Source organism: Polyodon spathula, chromosome 9 (genome assembly GCF_017654505.1).
Source record: "Polyodon spathula isolate WHYD16114869_AA chromosome 9, ASM1765450v1, whole genome shotgun sequence".
NCBI lineage: Eukaryota > Metazoa > Chordata > Actinopteri > Acipenseriformes > Polyodontidae > Polyodon > Polyodon spathula.
The window spans coordinates 3969266-3990451 of NC_054542.1; the positions used below are offsets into that span (position 1 = coordinate 3969266).

Below are 21186 nucleotides of genomic sequence, written 5' to 3' on the forward strand. Positions count from 1 at the left end.
CATTTATTCAGACAAACAAGTTTAAAAAAGATATACTATACTGCCTACTTGACCACTTTCTTATGATCAGATTTTAACACCTCTTTACTCCAAGTCTTTGTCACTTTATCAGAAAGGAAAAGCTTCTGGTCATCATAAACACAAATAAATAAAACATCTTAGACATGCAGGGGTTAACTGAATTGTACCACTTACTTAGGCCATTATCTTTGTACTTAACTCGGGTTTGGTTTAACCCATTAATCTTTAAATTGGTATAAATTAAACCCTACTCCAACGTACCAAACACACTGAACAGCTCACTTGACACTACCAGCAATGGCAGTGCATGGAGCACATACGAAACAGTGTACGAAAACTTTAGTAAGATCTACAGTATCTGAACTAATCTTCTCTGTTCAGTAATAAACTAACATTGCTGAAGAGGTTGATCATGGCGGATAGACGGTTAGGGTGGATATGTGACATGTTTCTGTATCTGGAAATCATTTTGAGCTATCTCTAAATGTATTTGAGAGTCGTCCGTCTCTGTGTTTACTATCCCCGCCATGGCCAGCCTTGACTGCAAGGCTACTCTACTACCAATTAATGATGGTGGTCAACTATGAAAGGCGGTATATAAAATAAAGATTGATTGATTGATTGATTGATTAACTCCGAAATGAATCTATTGGCTGTAACATTTTATATTACTGCATAACACTAGATAAAAAGTTGTTGTTACTTCTTGGCTCCTATTCTCTACCTGTGTTGCGGGCAAGACTCACTACAACTGCAATCAGGCCGACTACCAGGAAGCTGCCATTTAAATTTAAAGCCTTGTTTACCGCTACTTCAAAAGCACAAATTAGACATACACATTACAGTATTTAGTTGCAGTGTATGGGCTGTTAGTTTGATGAACAGCAGGGATGCTCATTTCTTTTCAAAATAAACTGAAATTAGATCAGGTTCCTCTTCCCAAAGGAGGCTTTTATCTGTATACATCAAAGGCCCCTGAAAACATACAGTTCCTGTGGCAGGACTCAGACCCTGCACGTGTACGTTGTGTTTTTTGTTTGGTTTATAATTAAAATTGGTTTTATTTGAAAATTAAGTTTGTGCTAGATATGACAGGGCTGGAAGAAAGAATTCCCTCCCTGCCCAATTCAAATCCATGTGAGTGATATGGCCAGGTGTTGATTGATTCACTGATTATCAAATGAACCCAGGCCACATGCGAGCTGGAAAGCCAGTGCTTTGATTTTTGTTAGCAAACTGGAGAGGAATTGGCTGGGAATTCTCATGACGGCGTGTATGAGTGAGCAAACAAAGCAGCCATTCATGATCACTGTGTGTGCTAGCCAGGATCTGAGTTCTTAGAAAAGGGATTCATTAGGGGATTTGAATCTCTCTGAAGTATAGAGAGTTTGTGTCAGGGAAAAGGTTCCTGGAGCACAACCTCCTTTATAGTGTAGTGTTTGGACAGCTTTTGTTTTATTAGCTGTTTTTTCCACCACAGCGTTTTGCCTTCAAAACTGCTCACACCCCCCCCCCCCCCCCCCCCCCTTTCCTGACCATTCCTCCGCCCCAACTATCGCCCTCGCAGTCTCTCGCTTCCCAGTCCTCTCTAAAAACCTTGAGCGAGCTTTCCACCACCAGGTGGCCTCCTTTCTCACTGAACACACTCTGCTTGACCATCTTCAATCCAGGTTCGGTCCTACACATTCTAAGTGACTCTCCTCTCTGCTTGGACTGCTTTCCTTTCCTCCATTTTAATCCTCTGCCCTTGAAGCTGCTGATCTTGCTATTCTCCTCTCCTCTCTCTCTGACCTGGAGATCTCAGAAACTGTTCTTGTCTGGATTTCCTCCAATCTTTCTAACCATTCCTTCCAGATTTCCTGGCATAGCTCTCCCTCTCTTCTCCTCACCCCCTTGTTGCAAGTGTACCTCAAGGATCTGTCCTGGGACCTCTCCTCACTCTATATCCGCTTGCTAAGCACTCTCATCTCCTTTTTGGCTCCATTGACTCCCACATCTCTTCTCGCATCTCAGAATGCCTCTCGGCTATCTCACCATGGATATTCTCACCACTTCAAACTCAGCCTGTCTAAATCTGACCTCCTCTTTCCTTCTGTTTTCTTTCCCCCCTCTCACCCCTCCATCTCCTTGAACTCTATCACTCTCCCTCCATCTTCTACTAAAAACCTAAGTGTTATTCTTGAACCTTCCCCTCTCCTTCTCTGTTCTCTCCTCTCAACACATCATATATACAATCAGTTATAAAAATGGCTGTGTTAATCAAAACACAATTGCTTCAAACTTAAAAGGCTAACCTGGCTGGTGGCACTTCAGATACTGTGGTGTGAACCGCGGTTGTTGCAGACAGAGGTTTCTCACAGGCAGAGGTGGGACATGAACCCAGGACCTCCTGCTCTGACACGTAGCGCCAATACCACTGTACAAAAGAGCTGCGCTCTCTTGCAGGAGCATATATCAGGCTTATGTCTTTTAGATTGCGTCACCTACCACCCCTGACCCCTACCCCCGTTCATGCTACACTCTCCCTTGCCAGCCTCAACTACACCCTCGGACTTGCTCACCACGCTACAGGCTTCCAAGTGCATTCTGGGGTACCTGCATCCCAGTGCTAACACCAATGTAGCGTTTTAGGGTTCTTCTAAGACAGAAATGAAACTGAGGCAGTGAGTAATGAGGATGAAGGCTCAAGCCGTTTATTTTTGTACAATAATTAATCAATAAAACAAATCATAAAGCGAGGGAAGGGAAGTGGGAGTTGAAAATGAAATGATTTTAAGTAGTTATTTGGTTTCTTTTGTCCTTTCCTGCTCTATCCCCACCTAATTAACAATGGTCAATGCACTGCTTTTGACGCGCACTTCCACACGCGGGTCTTGAATTATTTTTAATTGACTAAGAGTTTTAAAAGACACGGTGTAAGCTGGGAAGAGACGCGGAAACAAACAGAAACGCGCTGCCTGTTTCTACGGAGTCGCTATTTCTAAGCGGGAGCAAGAATCACACAGCCCCACCTGACAGTTGACGTAGGGGGAATGGTGCAACAGTCGCCGCCGCCAAAATACTTAAACCGAGAAGCGACTGAGCAGAGCGCTGAGCGCATTGTTGAAGGAGGGTTGCGCATTTAGAGGGGAACTGGTTGATATACTCTATATGTGTTTGGCCATTTTAATACTGTTGCATATTTTAATTAGATTTTTTTGTTTGTTGTTCAAAACTTCAATCAAAAAATCTATTTTTTGATAATTGTCTAGCTTCCTTGTCCGCATTGCCAAGGTGTTGCTACCCCGGTATCACGAACTTAGAACTTGTCCGTGTGACCTGTAACGCGCACACGCAACATGCAAACCCTGCTCGCACCATGTAACGCCTGCATGCACACACCACCAAGCAACCCCTTGCACGCACCACGCACACACTATTCTGACCCCCCCTCAAACTGTGCTGTCAACTTGCCGAGCACACTGCAACAATTTTGAAAAAACAAACAAACAAACAAAAAAGCAGTGAACACAAGATGCAAAGTTGAACGATTTACGAATTGTACTGTTTTTGACTGGGGCAAAACAGTAAGGCTGAAAAGTGGGACAACCCCTGTCTTCACGTTACATGTGGTAATTGCAGGTGACTGAAATGCAGTGGATCACACTGCAGTTAACTCGCCAGCGCTTCAGATTGTGAACTCTGGACAAGGCAATACATGTGAATAGGCGGAGTTTATAAACCAGGCGCAAGTTAGTGTCCAGTCAGCAGCAGCTCAAAGGTTCCCTCTGCTCTCTCCCCAGCGTTGTGACCGGGACAGACAGAAGCAGTCACAACATCCCAGGCAGAGGAAGGCAACATTGGCTGAAAGTAAATGGGGTATAAAAGCAGCGTTCGTTGCAGATTATTTGGTTCATTCGTGACCGTGACTGCATTTTTTCTTGTTGGATTTATCATTGGTACGTAGCGTTTTGTTCTGTTTGGTGCGTTTAAGAACTTTGTTTTACGGGTTATCGGTAAAGGCAGGATTTGGGACTGAAATCTGTATCGGAGTGGGAGTGGGAGTGGGAGTGGGAGTGGGAGTGGAGGTTGGGGGTAACTTTTACATTGTTTTCCACCTCTATAACTTCATATGAAACATTTCTTCTGTAAACCTACGTTGTCGGTTAATCCCCAGCTATTTTTATTCAAATACTACAGTGATGTTTTTAACTGACTTGTTTAACTTCAGCAGTGGAAGCAGGTTTGGCAGGTTAATATCAGGTTAAACGAGCTGTGCTAGTGGACTATGGACATTTAACAAACACAACTGTAAAGTACTGATCTCTCTGTTGCATACTGTATTGGTATAATATGAGTACAATATAGCAACAATGCCCATTTTTTTCGGGTCAATTATTTCTGTCACCATTTTGGAGATTAATATAGGTAACGTTACTGTTTAATAACATTGGTCGGTTGGAATACTTCAGAACATTGATAAAGATAGTAATACAAATTATATTTCTTTAAATTTATTTCATGCTTGTGAGTTAACGTATTTATTGCCAGCATCATATTAAATCATAAACAAATTATTGTTATTTTATTTTCTGGCATGTAATTAGTTAATATTCATGGCACATAAATTAGTATTTATTCTGATTTAAACGTTGTACATTGTATCTGCCTTGAAATCTGAATTTTAGGCTAAATTAAGCATCAGAGATGTACCAGTACCTGAGTTACAGTTTATACACAAAAGCCCCTTTCACACTGGCACTTCTACCCGGGTTCTGGCTACCCTGGTCACAATCCCGCATAGTGTGAAACCACGTACCTGGGTTGAACCTGGTCCCAGCGACCCACCTCAGGTTGTGGGTCGACACACTTTGACCCGGGCTGAGTGAGACGGAATGCATGACAGCTATTCTTAAGCCGAAGAAATAACAAACAGCCACACCTGTGTGAAGTTTTCACTTGTGCAAGGAAAGTTTCTGTTTAGTCATATTTTTGTTGCTCGAGACACACCATGAGGCAGATCGCAGCAGGGATGAAGAAACATTTGTTCTAATCAACATTTGGGCTGACGGTTCAATCCAGAGAAGCTTGGATGGAAGGGTCTGTAACAAGCTGCTTCCTGGGCATTGATACACTTATTGTGCGCTTGCGTCTGTCACCCAGGTCAGCCCTGCTTTATCAGAAGCAGTATGAAATTGTGTAGCCGACCCGCATGACACCGGGCCCTGACCCAGGCGGGTTCCAACCAGGGTAGAGCATGCCAGTGTGAAATGGGCTTTAGTTACATGCATAGCTGGAGAACCCAAGTTAAATTTTAACCTTGAGCATCTATGAGTGTGTGGTTGTGGTTCTGCACCATAGATTGTATGAGACGCAGTTTGGCTGTGGAATGTTTGTTTCAGCTAATAGAACTAAACTCTACACAATGACAGGTTCACAGGCACTGCAGCTTTCTGACTTAATTTCCATAAACTTTACATTAATTTGTCGCCCCCCCCCCCACCTGTTTTGTTTAAGGATGGTTTGCTAACCCGTCTGAATATGAACCAGAAAGAAGATTGTCTGATAATGACCGGATGAAACTGCTTAATGAAATGAAAGCTGAAAATATCAGACAGTACCTAAGGTATGATTATTATTAGATCCTGTATATTACAAATGGGCTTACATTTGTGTGTACAAATGTTGTCCAGAATATATTTTAGAGTCAAACAAGGCCAAATATACAAAGTCACAATGCAACTGAACTTTTGTTCTGTATATCATTCCGAATTGTATTTTAGGATTGATTAAAACAGTGTTAGTTTTAAATAACCTTAGGAGCCTTGTGTTAACATTGTACAAAATAAACCATGATTTAATTTTTGTGCACATGGAAATTTGATTCTTATGTCAATGTCTTCCAGTTCGACAGTTTCATGATGTTTACATACTGTATATAGTATGTACTTAACAAGTACTTAACAACAATGTACTTAATCGAGGATGAAAATATTTGTGTTTTCCTTTTCAACAGTTGTTTCCCTCGGAAGTCCATAGCAGAGAATTTATCGCTGTATTCTTTAGACTTTGACATTTGATTTCAAAATCCATGAAGCTTTGTTAACTTTTATGGTGTTTTAGTGGTGCTGCCAGTACGTGTCACAACAGTGCATCTGTGTGTATATTTGTAGAAACTATTTGCTTAACAGGAGCAGCTGTAAAAGGCTCACTGTTTCATTTTGTTAATTCAAATTTAAAATTGTCAGAGTGCATTGCAGTATTCATCTATTTCATTGACCGTTAACTTGGTTTTCAGTTGAATTTCTTATTTCTGTTTGTGTGTGTGTGTGTGTGTGTGTTATCTTGATACATTCTGCAGTGTGTCGCATTTCTAATAAACAGGAGCTTTACAGTGGTAAAAGCAAAGTGTACTCAAACCTAGTGAATAACAAGAAATATGGTAACACATGCTAAATGCATATTATAAGCAAGGGCAAAGTCTGGGAAATTACAATGCAGAATTGACATATCGAACTTTAATGCAAGGTACCATGCTGGGTGTATTTTTTAGTTTACTAACTGTTAACATCTACCTTAATGATAATTAATTAATATATAGTAACCTGTTTTTAGCTAATACACTTCTTAATTAACTGTTATGTAAACACCAGACCCCACTATTAACATAAAATAGACATTTTTTGTTAACCGGAAAAGTGCCCTTAAAACAAAGCATAAAGACCATGTCCTATTTATGATTAACCACAGTTTTAAAAATACTTTACCATACGTGTCACTTTCACCATGCCTGCCCATGCATTCACAATCATTTTCCTTTGCTTTACTATAGTTTGCCATGCATGCTTTTACTCTGGTATAACTCAGAAGACGTGGGGTGCTTTTCAGATCCACTTGCCAAAGCAAGCATGCAGTGGACTTTCACAAGGGTGCCACTGTGTTTAACTGAAGTCTTACCAACATATATTTTTTGTAGGAATTTTACAAAGCTTCCACATCTGGCCGGTACTGAACAGAACTTGCGTCTGGCCAAGCAGATTCAGAAAGAGTGGAAGGACTTTGGCCTGGATTCAGTCGACTTGGTCCACTATGATGTCCTGTTGTCCTATCCCAATGAAACCAAGCCAAACTACATCTCAATCATCAATGAACAGGGAACTGAGGTGAAGAATATTTTTGAGATCAAAACAAATCGCATGTTCACATGCAGAGCATGGCCATAAATACAGAAAGTTATGACAAAGAAGATAAACATTCTTTCCATGACTTGTTAAACAAAGGGAGGTTGTTTAGTAAGTGTAATGAGTGTGGTGTTTGTTGCTGATAACGTTATCTCCTTTCTTTAACACTAACTGAGTAAACGTGTCTAAGCCAGTTTCTCTTCTCAAATGAAATGTACGTCCTCCCCATATTATTGGAATTGTGTCATGTTAATGTTTTACTGTGGAATACCCAAATGGTATATTAAATAATAATCAAAGGAATATCTTTTGACATATATTCGGATATGTAACTCAGATGTTTGTATTTGCTACAAATGACAAAAGTACCTTGCACTTATTTACTGGGGGACGACAGAAAAAAATGTAAGACATGTGCCAAAATCTCAATCCATCACCCCCCCTCCCCCCAAAATAAATAAATAAATAAATAAATAAATAAATCTAGTGGTCTAGGTGTATGGTTTGTCATCAATCCCAAGGTAAATCAGCAGGGGTCTCACTTAAGGGTTGACATGTCTGGTATTCAGTGTAACGTACGTTGTGTTTTCCCTGATAGAAACTACAGCAATTAGTTTACCATAAAACTTTTTTCTTTTTAGATTTTCAAAACCTCTTTGCTGGAGCCACCACCTGTCGGATATGAGAGTGTTTCAAATGTCGTTCCCCCCTACAGCGCCTTCTCTGCAAAGGGTGAACCTGAGGTATGTAAACGCGGCTCAGCCATTCTTCTGTTTGTTTCATGGGGTTTATAACTGTAAGTAATTTTTACAGTAATAGAACAAAATTATAAAGAAAAAAGATGACTGAAGAAGAGGTAGAGAGAACAATAAAAGACAGGAGCGGTTTGACCACTGTGGAAAATCGGGACTCCGATCTTTCCAGTCTGTTTTGTTTCCTATCAGGGGGATTTGGTGTATGTAAACTATGGCCGGACAGAGGACTTTTTCAAACTCGAACGTGAGATGAACATTAGCTGCACTGGGAAAATTGTCATTGCACGATATGGAAAAATCTTCAGAGGAAATAAGGTAGGGGATTATATCATTGTTTTAATGTATTCTTCATAGTAATGATAACAGGAATCCTTCTGCTTCATGTCATTTCTAATAACAAAGAGTAAAGAAACTAATAGGTTTCATAAACAAAGCTATTGTTTAGTCATTTCACATAAAATGTGACAGTGGTATATTGGGGATTTATGAAATTGGATATCTGTGGAGTGTGTTTTTGTTTAGTTGAAAATAGACAAAATAATTTGGATTATGAACATACATAATAGCTTACTATCTAAATGTAGAATGGTTGCTAGCTATGGGAAAGCAGTGTATGTAGTTTTGCTAAAGAAAATATTAGAAATGGATGTAGAATTAGAGGTAATTAATTAACATAGCCACATAGATTAAAGTGTTCGATTTTAATAAAGATATGTTTATATCAGTTAACAAAAAGTGTTAGTAGAATTTAGTGGTAAAAAGGAGCTTTGTGTTTGATGAATGATAAGATGTAAGTGGTAATAGTGAATTGTTCCAGGTGAAGAATGCTATCCTGGCTGGTGCGAAGGGGATTATCCTGTTTTCAGACCCAGTGGATTACTGCGCCCCGGGTGTTGAAGTTTACCCCGATGGCTGGAATCTCCCTGGAGGAGGAGCTCAGCGGGGCAATGTGTTGAACCTGAATGGGGCTGGGGATCCTCTAACACCAGGCTATCCAGCCAAGGGTGGGGGCACTTTCATTTAGATAGGGAAGCAGACACCTTTACCAACAACATGACAATGACGCTTGTACTGATGTAATGCTTATTACATTGGGTACATTATCAAAGTAATGACAAGTAGAAGTATGCAATGAGGCCCAACAGGGTGACTGTATACGTCAAATGTACGGCCGTCTCAGGGGGTTGTGAGGCACAAGACGAAGTAGAGCGCCTCCATCCCCTGAGAAGCCTGTATATTCAACATATATGGACGCCCTGAAGGGCCTTATTGCATGTATATTCCAGGTCAAATGGTGGATTAAAAAAAAAAGAAAAAAAAAGGCAGAAGTAATTTCTAGGGCAAAATTTTATTATTATTATTTTTTTTAATTAAATATCCTTATACCAATAAAGGGACCACAAAAGTAGTCCCATTTACAAGTGTGGACAACACGCTGAAGAAGTAAGTATTGACTTGTACAATGCCATTGTAAAGAGTTGAGACGGCACTGAATTATTATTATTATTATTATTATTATTATTATTATTATTATTATTTGTTTCTGTGAGTGCAAGTTGTTTCAGCAGAACGAGAGAGAGAAAAAAGTGATTTCAGTAATTTTTCAAGGTTTGTGTCGGAAAGGGGAGGATAATGTGCAGAAGTGTCTTTTTGTGTTTTTCTGTAGCATTTACAAACCGCTAAAAATACATTATTTGAAGTGACAAAGTCGTGGTGAGTGGTGTATAAAGGCAGTAATATATATATATATATATATATATATATATATATATATATATATATATATATATATATATATATATAAAATTTGGGGTTATTTTTTTCTGTTTTGCTATCTTCCAGTTCATTTAATTGTTCAATTGTTCATCCAAATTGGCATGTCCACTTAATACTTTTGGGATATTTTTTTTTGCTGATAATTGGTCACTCAGATTTATAGTTACTGTACATCTGTACCGGTACTTTAAATTCTGTGAGGCAGTCCAATGATTTTGAATATATGACAAAGCTCCACCTGTGTGTTACCAGAATTCCTGTAGAATCTGTTTGTACTTTTACAAGATACCTGTAAATCAGGTATAGAGATCTTATTTAGTCTTGTTATTTTTCCCCTCAGAGTATACCTACAGGTACAAAGCTGACGATGGGGCTGGTCTTCCTACAATCCCAGTGCATCCCATTGGCTACGATGATGCAAAACATTTACTCAGGTGAGTAATCCCATACCTGGTCAGAGGTGTACAAACGGTTAATATAATTACTGCACATTTACTATATAGAAGATAAATAAATCTAGTACACAGTATTTATACCATGATCCATAAATGTAAACATAGGTTATTTTTACTAATGCAAAAAATTAATATTTATCAGTAGATAATAATAATAATAATAATAATAATAATAATAATAATAATAATAATAATAATAATAATAATAATAATTTAAATGGTAGCTTTTGCCTTGGCTATTCCCCATTCATGCATTTTTTTTTAATAATCGAGTTCAATTTAGCTTTGGTCTTTCATCTGTTTTGTGAGGCTATAAAAATGTTGACCTTACAAGAATTAATGAAGCGGAGTTAAAATAGTCCTTAATTACCTTCATGTTTTCTTTCTGATTAATAATTGACTGTCTTACTGAGCTGAGTAAGATGTTAATGATACAAAGTAAGTCTCTCATTTAATAGTGGGTGTTTCATGAGAAAGCTAACAGCTGGTGGACTGGCTAGTCTTTTAAAAATTAGCAGGTTGTGAGATGTTTTCCAAGCTGCATTAACCACAAGTACAGGTAATGCAAAATATAACTATTTTGGGGTCTCTACTATCCACCAGTGATTTGATCTGTCCAACACTACCAGGTGGTATATTTTATACCGGCTTGGAGGTTTTATGCTTTAGGGATTCGGAAGATGGTGTTTGTGTAAATACTTAGGGTTAGTAGTAGGCATAGCCATAATGGTGTAGTAAAGCACTACCTAAAAGCCAGCAGGACTAAATAACTGTCATAATGTGTACTGTAAGCTTATAAATCTTTCCTCCTGGTCTGTAAAGTATTGTAAAAATTGATTAAACCTAGTTTCTTCAAACAGGAACATGGGAGGACAAGCCCCTCCAGAAGGTTGGAAGGGAGGCCTTGACATCTCCTACAACATTGGCCCTGGATTCATTGAAGCATTCAACACAACGTAAGACCTGCTTTATTAAGCATGCCAGCCAAGTAGCTTATATGTAGGGCTTCTCATTTTCGTTTTTTAACTGATAAAACTCCCCCGATACAAAAAAAAAAAAAAATGAAATCAGTGGATAGCCAATAAACACCGGAAAACACCAGAAAAAACTATGTAAATAGTTAATCAATTCATGTTGACTTTACCCTTTTCCCATTAAAAAATAAAACCTACTACAAAAATAACAATAAATACATTTCCCAGTGCTGCTGGGCAATGTCCTGCCTTTCTGACTTGCATCTATCATTGATTCATTCTGAATACTTTAAACCTGCCCCATCTACTGAGTGACAACACCTACATTTCTATTGGAGACTCAGCCTGCGGGATTAAAAATCTGGGTGGAGGCTTGTTAGCTGGATTTAAAGGTGCATTACAGTTAAGATACAGAGGATTTAAAACAGATTTATATAAAACTCGAAAATAGCTAACAGTAAGCACCAAAAAATACAACCCGAAAAACAGAAGCCCTAACTATATGTACTTTTAATTATTCTGCCACAGATATTTCAACTACATATATCTCACAAACCATTTAAGACTTCTTGTTTATTGTGCTGTGGAAATTCCTTAACTGTGAATGGTAAACTAAGATGGCCTCCATATTGTGTTCATCTGACCTATCTGTGGTGAAGTCATGACAAACCTAATGCTTTGAGATACCGGGGTCTATTCAATGTAAACAGTGGCTGCTCTAAACACAGGCATCATTTAAATAATTTTTTTAAAGTGGGCATTGATAAAACCAGTATATGTAACAATATTTATAAGCAAGTAAAATGACTTGAAGATCAACAGATGTACACATGTTTTGGAAGTTATTTGAAAGGTTAGCAAAAACACAGCAATTTACATTTTTTTCTTTTCTAATTGTAGTTTCACAAACTAGGGTTAACTTGTATTTTCATTCAGTCTCAGTCACTGATTTACTGCTATGTGTTTTCCTCAAGGGAAAATGTATAGTAGCACCTTTGTACCTCATCTCTTTCACAGCATTTGTAGTACCATTAATGGCGTCTGTTTTCAACCTTACAACCTTTTAAAACTAGAACAAGCACAAAATAACACCATTAATATTCATGGGAAATCATTACTCATTTTAGGGAATTCAAAACATAATTGTTTTGAGTTCCCTAAAAGTTCAAGAAATAGCACAGTTCTATCCATGGTGGTGCTTTGAAAGCTTACAGTACTCTATGTAATGGTACTATGGTACAGCTTTTGCGATGTAATCTTTTTTATTTAATTCATGCCTAGAAGCAAAAGGCCTTTCTGAATGCAGCACTCCTTAATCAAGATAAGGGGGTTACAGGTAGGAACCAGTAAATATGAGGTATACAGAGGACAAGCTGTGAAAAGTCAATAAAAAGGCAGTTTTATTTATTGTCTGTTAGAGAGGTGTTGAGGAAGCAATGTTCTACAGTCTGGTTGATAGGCTGTAAAACTGTGCATCAGGCTATTTATAAATTGATTTTATATATGGTAATAAACTATCCAATCCAGGGTTAGCTATGCTTTGCTCAGCTACACTGATGGCAATAAGAATAAAGTGACTAATGAATCCTTGTTGAAGTTCCCTGCTGTGTACCTGAAATGGATTTGAACTTGCAGGGTGTTCTGCTGAGTTCTCAGTGCTTTGCGAGTACCAAAATGACAGTATTGCAAAGACAGAAATTACAAAAGATGAGGTTACTACAATCTCTAACAAGCATTAAGCACTAACCCGTGCTCACGAGATACTAACCTTTCTCTAAGTCACACCATGTCCCTTTAGGGGTTCCCTACATATATAATAATTGTTAAAATTAAAAGACATACAACCATAAACCTTATACCTAATGCATATTACATTTCATAGTAAAGGTATACCTAATAAACCTGATGCCTAATATACATTGCACTTCATAGTAAACTTATGCTGTGTTAAAAGTACAGTTTGAGACTGGTTTCACCCTCGACCTATATAAAGAATTAAACACCGGAACAATAAGCAATTTTGTACCTGTTGTAACATACAAAAGGTAACAAGTTTAACCCGCCTTTGATTTTTATTCAGTTTTAGAGATGTGCTGTTTAGCAATGCAGTTTGTGGGACCTAAAGTTGTCCCAATTTTCAAGCTAGAACCTAGAACTAAAATCTCCAGCTGATTGGTTACTTTGTGTTGCTTCTTTGCGATGTAACAAACTGCATATTTTATAGTTGTTTATACGATCAACTCAGATTTAAGTGTGGGAAGGCCTGCATTTGTTCAGAATTATCCACACACCACATTTCTTATATGAGTACCAAGCACAAAATGTACCCAGAAAGTGAGACAAGAGCCTTTTCATAGAAGAGCATTGTGCAAAGAAGCGATCAATCGGTATGCAGGCCTAGCTACAACCCTAAAACAGCCAGTCATTCCACTTTATAGCTCCTGTTTGTTTGGCATTGTTTCTTAGCAGCGCCTCCTGCTGGTAATATCAACATCCTCAAGGTGCTGAATTAATAATCATACTGTATGTATAGCCCCTAACTCTGTACTATCGTTATTGAAGTTTCATTTTTTTTTTTTTTTTTTTTAAATCATCACAGATCTGAATCCAAACTGAACATGTTCTTCTAATTTCTAGGTTTACCACCTTGGTGATTTGTGTTTCCAATGGAATCTCTCAGTACAAACTCCCATGCACATACTTTAATAGTGTATTGAGCACAATAGGTTTAAACAAGTACAGGTACTATTAGTGCTAGGACAAACCTGGGTTTTTCATGATTGAATAGTATATAACAATTCTAGCAAATTCAAATAGTCCTTTTATCTTAAATTAGCTGGGGGAAAATAGTGTTATAATACAGTAAATATAGCTCTTAAGTGTAAAATAACACATCAGATCATCTAATAAGAGGAACTTGATCACAGGTCTCATTTATGCAATTCTATCCTTTGCATGCTTTTTTTCTTTTATACCGTCTTTAAAAATTGTTAGACACAAATATGAATATGGTATATATTTTTTTCCTCTAATTAATTTAAAACATGGCTTGTTTGTATATTTGTCCCAACTCTAGGTATTGCTATTTAAGCTGGAGGAAACATGCAAAATGGCACCTTAAAGAAAATTGGACCAATAATTCCCCAATACAATAGAACACTACCACTGGTACTGGTATGGTATCTGTCATAGTACTGTAATAGAGTGCCAGTGGTGGGAACCATTCATTGATGTTATTATGATATCATTTGTATATTAAAATGGGAATACCATTCTACCGATGGTTCTGCTCTTTGTTTCTGCTCTTTTGCCATAACTGGGTCCCCTAATTAGTTTTGCATGGCATACAGTAGATAAAGTAGGCTGCCATGTAAACGTAACATTTGTCATCATTTTTTTTTTTTTCTCTCAATCAGAAAAGTGAAAATGCACATCTACACTAACAACAAGGTCACCAGAATCTACAATGTAATTGGCAAAATCCGAGGAGCCAAAGAGCCAGGTAAAAATAACGGACAATCCGACCTAAAATGTATAAATATGGAGATACTGCAGACTGCTATTAATAGTCATCAATCTCTTTGCCCCGTGTGAAGGATCAATATCCCCAACAACAGGGGGTTTGTAAATGTACGTATGTCACAGTTATTCAAAGCTGTATCTTGCATTGGTTCTAGATAATGAAATAATTGCTTAAGTCTCTGTTTGCATGCTAGGCTTTCTGGTTGTCTTGGTGATTTCACATATAGGGTGGCATTTTCTCCATTCCTTCAGCGCCTTCTTTCTCGTCATTAACCAACCAGCTTCTTCCCCCATTGACTGACATGCACAAATACAAAAATAAACATGGAATCAACTCCGGACTGTGACTTCTAGTCATCAGAACTTAGAGAAGTGAACAAAAACAAGTAAAGTGACAGTTTGGTGAGATTTTTGTAGTATTAGTTAGTCCAAATAACAGGTAGAAGGGCAGTGTGCTCTGATCACAACTGTAAATCCGAGCCACAACTGAGTGTGTGTTAGAGAAACTATGACATGAAATGAGTAACTTTTAGAAGCAGAAACACTGTTGATATTAATTAATGTAGTGATGATCCTTGCAAGAGCTTATCAGCTGTTCCACTGGCAGATTCTGATTATAGTCTTTTTCTAGGTTTACAATGCTAAAATACATCACAATGGAATTGTTATTATTAATTTTTTTGCAGACAGATACGTGATCCTGGGAGGTCACCGAGACTCGTGGGTATTTGGTGGCATCGATCCAACTACTGGGGCGGCTGTCGTCCATGAAGTTGTACGAAGTGCTGGGAAATACATGAAAAAAGGTAACAGTGGCTTTGGACAATATTGTACGGTATAGACTATCTGCAGTTAATTCACTACCAGCAACAAGATACAATACTGGATTTTCACCATGTTTACATAATATGTGTACTTTGCTATACCAGGATATACAGCATGAAACTTTTATAAACCTGTATGCTTCACTAGAGACATATTACAACAGTCTGTTCTTGATTCTCCAAACATGTTCAGGCTGGAGACCCAGAAGGACTATCATATTTGCTAGCTGGGATGCTGAAGAATTTGGACTGTTAGGCTCCACAGAGTGGGCTGAGGTATGGGACAAACTTCTCTGACGTAAACCTCTTCATAGTTAGGTGAACCATACCTATATGGTATGAAATCCGCTAATTGGAGTAACACTATGATTATTGTAAGAAAGGGATATTTTCTTATGCAGTGAGTGTGGAGTTGTAGATTTTTTTGCACACTACGCTTCAACAAGTTCTGGAAAAGATAAAGGAGGACCAAACTGTTGGGTCGGACATTTGTGACTGCCAAGACTGGTATGACATGTCCATAGTGACTGAACAGAAACATAAGATGGACGTCAACAGTCAGTTTATCCAATAATTTATGTTCTACAAATGATTGTTAGGGCTTTGACATGAAAATAGGTCTTCCATTGCATTGTCTAAAGATATAAATACATTATTTTTATTGTTGTTAAAACTATAAAAACAGGAAAAAGTATTATATATATGTTTATATATATATAAAATATATAATACTTTTTTTTTTTTTCCTGACAGGACAATGCCAAAATACTTCAAGAAAGAGCAGTTGCCTATATTAATGCAGACTCCGCTATTGAAGGTAAAAGTAGTTTTGCCTAAACCATCTGAACCTTTCCTAATCCAGAAAAGTTATTGTCCAAGTTGTTTGTCAGTTGCCATATTAACATTAGCAGTTTGTTTTAAAATAGTTTTTATTTTTACAGGTAATTACACCCTGAGGGTTGACTGCACACCATCACTCAACACGCTGGTCTATAACTTGACTAAACAGGTAATTGCATGTTTTTGTATTCAAATTATATGTACCAAGACTGCTAGTTAGAATATATTGGTGTAGCTCATGAGTCATAAAAGAATGAAGGCCATCACTCAATATTATAGATAGCATTAAAATAAATGGTTTTGTGTCACAGGGATATATTTTTATGAATATATGTCCTTTTATATTGAGCCCAACCAGGGTGTTTTTACGTAAATATGCTGTTTAAAAAAAAAAAAAAAAACTGAATATTTCTGCTTTGTTATTTAATCTATTAGTATTTGTTTATACCCTGTATTGAGGGTCAGATGGGACACAGTTGTTGACAGTGTGTTTTCTCCTAGATTGACAGTCCTGATGAGGGCTATCATGGTAAATCTCTCTATGAAAGCTGGCACAAAAAAGATAATTGGACTACGTATCAGGATGCACCCAGGCAAATACATTCTTTTAACTTGCATACAAAAATACTGTGTTAGACACTTTTGACTTGTACAGAAATATCACCCAACAGTATAATTAAATAGTTCATTATAGTGTACTGAAAAATTGTTGTTATTATTATTATTATTATTTATTATTATTATTATTATTATTATTATTATTGTTTACTGCGGTTGAGGTGTCATACCTCTGCAACCTTGATGCGATGCATTAACAAAAGTAAAACTAATTAATAATTTTTGCGCAAGAAACTGCAACAGAAAAGACAGGATTCTGTACTAATGAGATGCTGTAAGTGCACACTGTAATAATTCACAAACTCGCAGTTGACATTTAAGGAAATGCATGTTATTAATGTCTACTGTGTGATATTAAAAAGGAAATCACCTTTGTTTAGAATCAGCAAGCTGGGATCTGGCAGTGACTTTGAGGCGTACTTCCAAAGGCTTGGGATTGCCTCTGGAAGAGTGAGATACACTAAAAACAGTGTAAGTGTGTGAAGCCAGAGCAGATCACTCTCCTCTGGAAGAGTGAGATACACTCCTTGACATTCTTGGAGTTGTAGTTGACTGAAGGGGTCTGTATTTGCTAAGCAACCAAATTTGAAATTGCAATTATAAAAATGTAAAATGTATTATATATTGATTGCAGGGTGACCATAGTATTTGCTTGCTGTCAGTTACAAGCAAAAAGACTTGGTGGTCTCAATCTACACCTCATCGAATGGACAGTTGTGTATCTACAAAATCATCACATTCTTTGTCAGGTGTCTCAAAACAAACAATTACTGAATGAGTCTGAACACGCCTGTATTAACCCATTAAGTGCCATGGTCCTCTCTTGATTTTTTTGGAGCATTTTTAACTGGCATCTACCCGTTATTTAAATTTTTTCTTAACAATATCTTATGTAACTTACTTTTTTTTTTAACTGCAAAAATTAAGTCTAATGTACTGTGTCAAATTTAAAAAACACGGCTTGTGTTTCGATTTTGTTCAAAGAACAGTGTACAGGCTTGCTTGAGGGGCGATGTTGGGCATCTCACTTTTCTGGGAGGACTGTTTTCAGCTGACAATCCACAATCTTTAATGGGCAGCTTTTCATGATTATTTTTTTTTTTTTGCAGAAAACTGAAAAATACAGCAGCTACCCAGTATACCACAGTGTCTATGAAACATTTGAGTTGGTGGAAAAATTCTATGACCCGTCCTTTAAACAACTCTTAGCAGTGGCTCAGGTCCGTGGAGGTCTGATTTTCGAACTGGCTGACTCTGCTTTGCTCCCATTTGACTTCAACGCGTATGCAGAAGCATTGAGGACCTACGCAGACAGCATATTCAGCCTGGCTAATAAACATAAACCAAGTCTTGACACATTTGAAGTCACATTCGGTCAGTCAAAGAATTGTCTAAAATGGGAGTTTTAATAAGAAAAATCTTTGCAAAGTATTATTTTTATGCATTGAAAAAAGCAATATTTCTAATGTGTTGTAGCTTGGAAACAAATGCTTTGTTGTTGTAATGTATAATGAGTAAGGCTGTGGTTTTTTTTTTTTTTTTTTTTTTTCATGGTTATCACAGATTTCCATGAAATTTACCCATGGCCAAGTAAAATGTAGTTCCCTATGAAAATCCCCATTTCTGTAAATATACATATTTTGATCACTTAAGTAAATACAGGAAACGTTTGCCTTTTTGACTCATCGTGCTACGTGCTACACTACATTTAGAAACCTGGCAGCAGGTTTAGTTTGCTTCCGGTCAATGATTGAACACACTGCCTAGTGCTGCACAATTTCTTTAAAATGTCTTCAATGAAAAAGACGCCAGCTGCGTTAAAGATCAGATCTTTCTATTAAAGATCTCTCTGTCAGGTACAAGAAGGGGACATTTCACATTCTGTTATTTTTACATCTGTTCGTGTTTTTATTGTGTTTGGTAATTCACTTATAAAAAAAACGAAAATCTGCAATTTTAGCATTTACTATTTTTAGGAACATTTGTTGCATAGTAAAAAAAAAAAAAAAAAAAAAGATTAGACTGAAATGCCGTGTAATAAACCATTTATTACCATGAGGGAAAAATATAGCCCTAATAATAAGTGATAATGGCATTGCTGTGGCGTATTATGAGGTAATAATGGAACTCCTGAGTCAATAAAGCAAGTAGGAGAGTGGTCTTGTTTTATAATTTAAAAAAAAAATAAAAAATTCAGCTAACCTCTATTTGTTTTTTAAGATTCACTTTTCTCAGCTGTGAAAAACTTCACAGAGGCTGCACAAGATTTCCATCTTCGTAAGAAGCACTTGGACATGAGCAAGTAAGGCTGTATGAACGGAGCTACTGATTGAGAGTTGAAAAGAAATAATTGATTATTTTTTCTTTTTTTGATTCTACATAATTTTATATTAACCCAACAGCTTAATATGGTTTTGCTTAAATATTGATATACATTGTTTACTAAACATACAGTACAGTTTCAAGAGTTTAATTAAGCACTAGTTTACAAAAGACCAGTTATCTAAGGGTAATTCATGACCACTGTAAACAATATAAATGAGGACTATTTAATAATGTATTTCAAGCTGCTAAAGTTAACTTTTAGTGGGCATGCACTATAGGATAATGGAACCTCTACATACAACCTGACTGGGTGAGAAGATCCATCTGCATGATTAGTATAACTACAAACTGATATGGAAAAGGCCATACAAATTGATTAAAGAAAAACAAATGTCCTCTTCTTTCCTCGCTAGTCCCATGGCACTGAGAATGGTGAATGATCAGATGATGTACTTGGAAAGAGCATTCATCGATCCCCTTGGATTACCAGGAAGGCCATTTTATAGGTAAGCAAAATGTGATAACAAAAAGTTATACTTGTTTTGTGCTGACTTAAAAAAAAAAAATCCCAGACTTTGTAAAGCCCTTTATTATATTGTTAGTGCTTCAGACTTTGTAAAGCTCTTTATTACATTGTGTTTGTGCTATTTATACCCTATGAACTGTCTTTTCATCGTGTCTCTCTTTTTTTTCTGCTGTCTATTCAGTAGTTAGAATTGAAGCTTTGTGCATTTTTGCATTTTGGATGAAAAATCCTTGATTAAAAAAAGAAGCATGCAATAACTACATCCAGCCACTTGGGGGCAGGGGTTCTGCGCAAAATGTGCTAATCAAAGGTTTCGGCTCCTCCTTGCTTCAGTGTAATGTACTAATCTACAATACTGAAGAAGTCAGTTGCCAAATAGTTAGCCTTCATGATTTAACTTTACCTAGAGTGCTGATGTGTTTTTAAGTTATGGAGTAACTGGTGTACTTTTATATCTCTATAGGCACATTATTTTTGCTCCAAGCAGCCACAATAAATACGCTGGGGAGTCTTTTCCAGGAATTTACGATGCCATGTTTGATATAGAAAATGCAAAAGACCAATTAAAAGCCTGGGAGGAAGTTAAAAGACAGATCTCCATTGCAGCTTTCACAGTGCATGCTGCAGGCATGACTCTCACAGAAGTGGTGTGAACAGAAGAACTCTAAAACCACAGTGTGCACTAACTTTGACTTATATTGTTTATGAATAGAAATTGATCACCCACTAATTGTCTATGCATATACTGTATTTTAGAACTGTTTTTTTTTTTTTTTTTTTTTTTTTTTTAAATGAGTCTGAAATGTTTTCCCACACTCCAGCACTGATTTCATTATTCATTTAGTGTTTTTTTTATACATTCATTTAAATGAAGGTACATTATCATTGATCTGGAGTTTACACCAAATAAGCTATTTATGTATAAATATTTTCATTCAACTTCTAGGGCATGCATTTTGGAACTAAACTTTAGTTTAGCCTGAATGTTCTAAAATTAAAACATGCTGTTTTGAATGTAGTAATAAATTCTGAATGCTACCTGTTGATCACAAAGTCTTTTAAACTATGGCAATCTATACAGGATGACAAAGTTGAGCATCAGGGAGCAAAGGTGATGATATTTTGGATTGTTTCATTAAACCAAATGGAGGCTTTGACACAAATGTATTGCTCTTGAAACACTTTCGAATTTGTTGGATTATCTTTTTAAAGAGGGCACCAGAGACTATTCAATTATATGAGACTTACACAAAACTTAACTTTTACGGTAAAACTAGTTATTTAGCATAGTCTTGAAATTACTATTAAACAGTTTTTTTTGTTGTTTTTTTTTTTTTTTTTTTAATGACTTTGTGTCAATAAAGATTGATCAACAGTGCAAAACTAGTAT

General features: G+C 37.0%; 1 protein-coding gene across 1 annotated transcript; it reads left to right on the forward strand.

Moving 5' to 3' along the window:
* The first annotated feature begins 3782 nt into the window (after positions 1-3782).
* On the forward strand, positions 3783-20571 carry naalad2 (N-acetylated alpha-linked acidic dipeptidase 2). The gene is made up of 19 exons (XM_041258582.1): positions 3783-3959; positions 5518-5626; positions 6977-7163; positions 7823-7924; positions 8126-8251; positions 8754-8940; positions 10053-10146; positions 11028-11123; positions 14558-14643; positions 15350-15469; positions 15681-15763; positions 16241-16304; positions 16429-16496; positions 16829-16920; positions 17326-17416; positions 18055-18319; positions 19166-19247; positions 19684-19776; positions 20260-20571. Exons 1-19 carry the CDS (start codon positions 3875-3877, stop codon positions 20447-20449), a joined length of 2220 nt encoding a protein of 739 aa, XP_041114516.1. The 5' UTR covers positions 3783-3874; the 3' UTR covers positions 20450-20571.
* Positions 20572-21186: the final 615 nt, after the last annotated feature.

Bases quoted from the DNA above. Each gene is read 5' to 3' on its own strand.
- naalad2 (XM_041258582.1), top strand. From the start codon at position 3,875: ATGGGGTATAAAAGCAGCGTTCGTTGCAGATTATTTGGTTCATTCGTG. The intron at 11,124-14,557 runs GTAAGACCTGCT...TCTCTCAATCAG, and splicing joins ATTGAAGCATTCAACACAAC to AAAAGTGAAAATGCACATCT. The intron at 16,305-16,428 runs GTAAAAGTAGTT...TTATTTTTACAG, and splicing joins TGCAGACTCCGCTATTGAAG to GTAATTACACCCTGAGGGTT.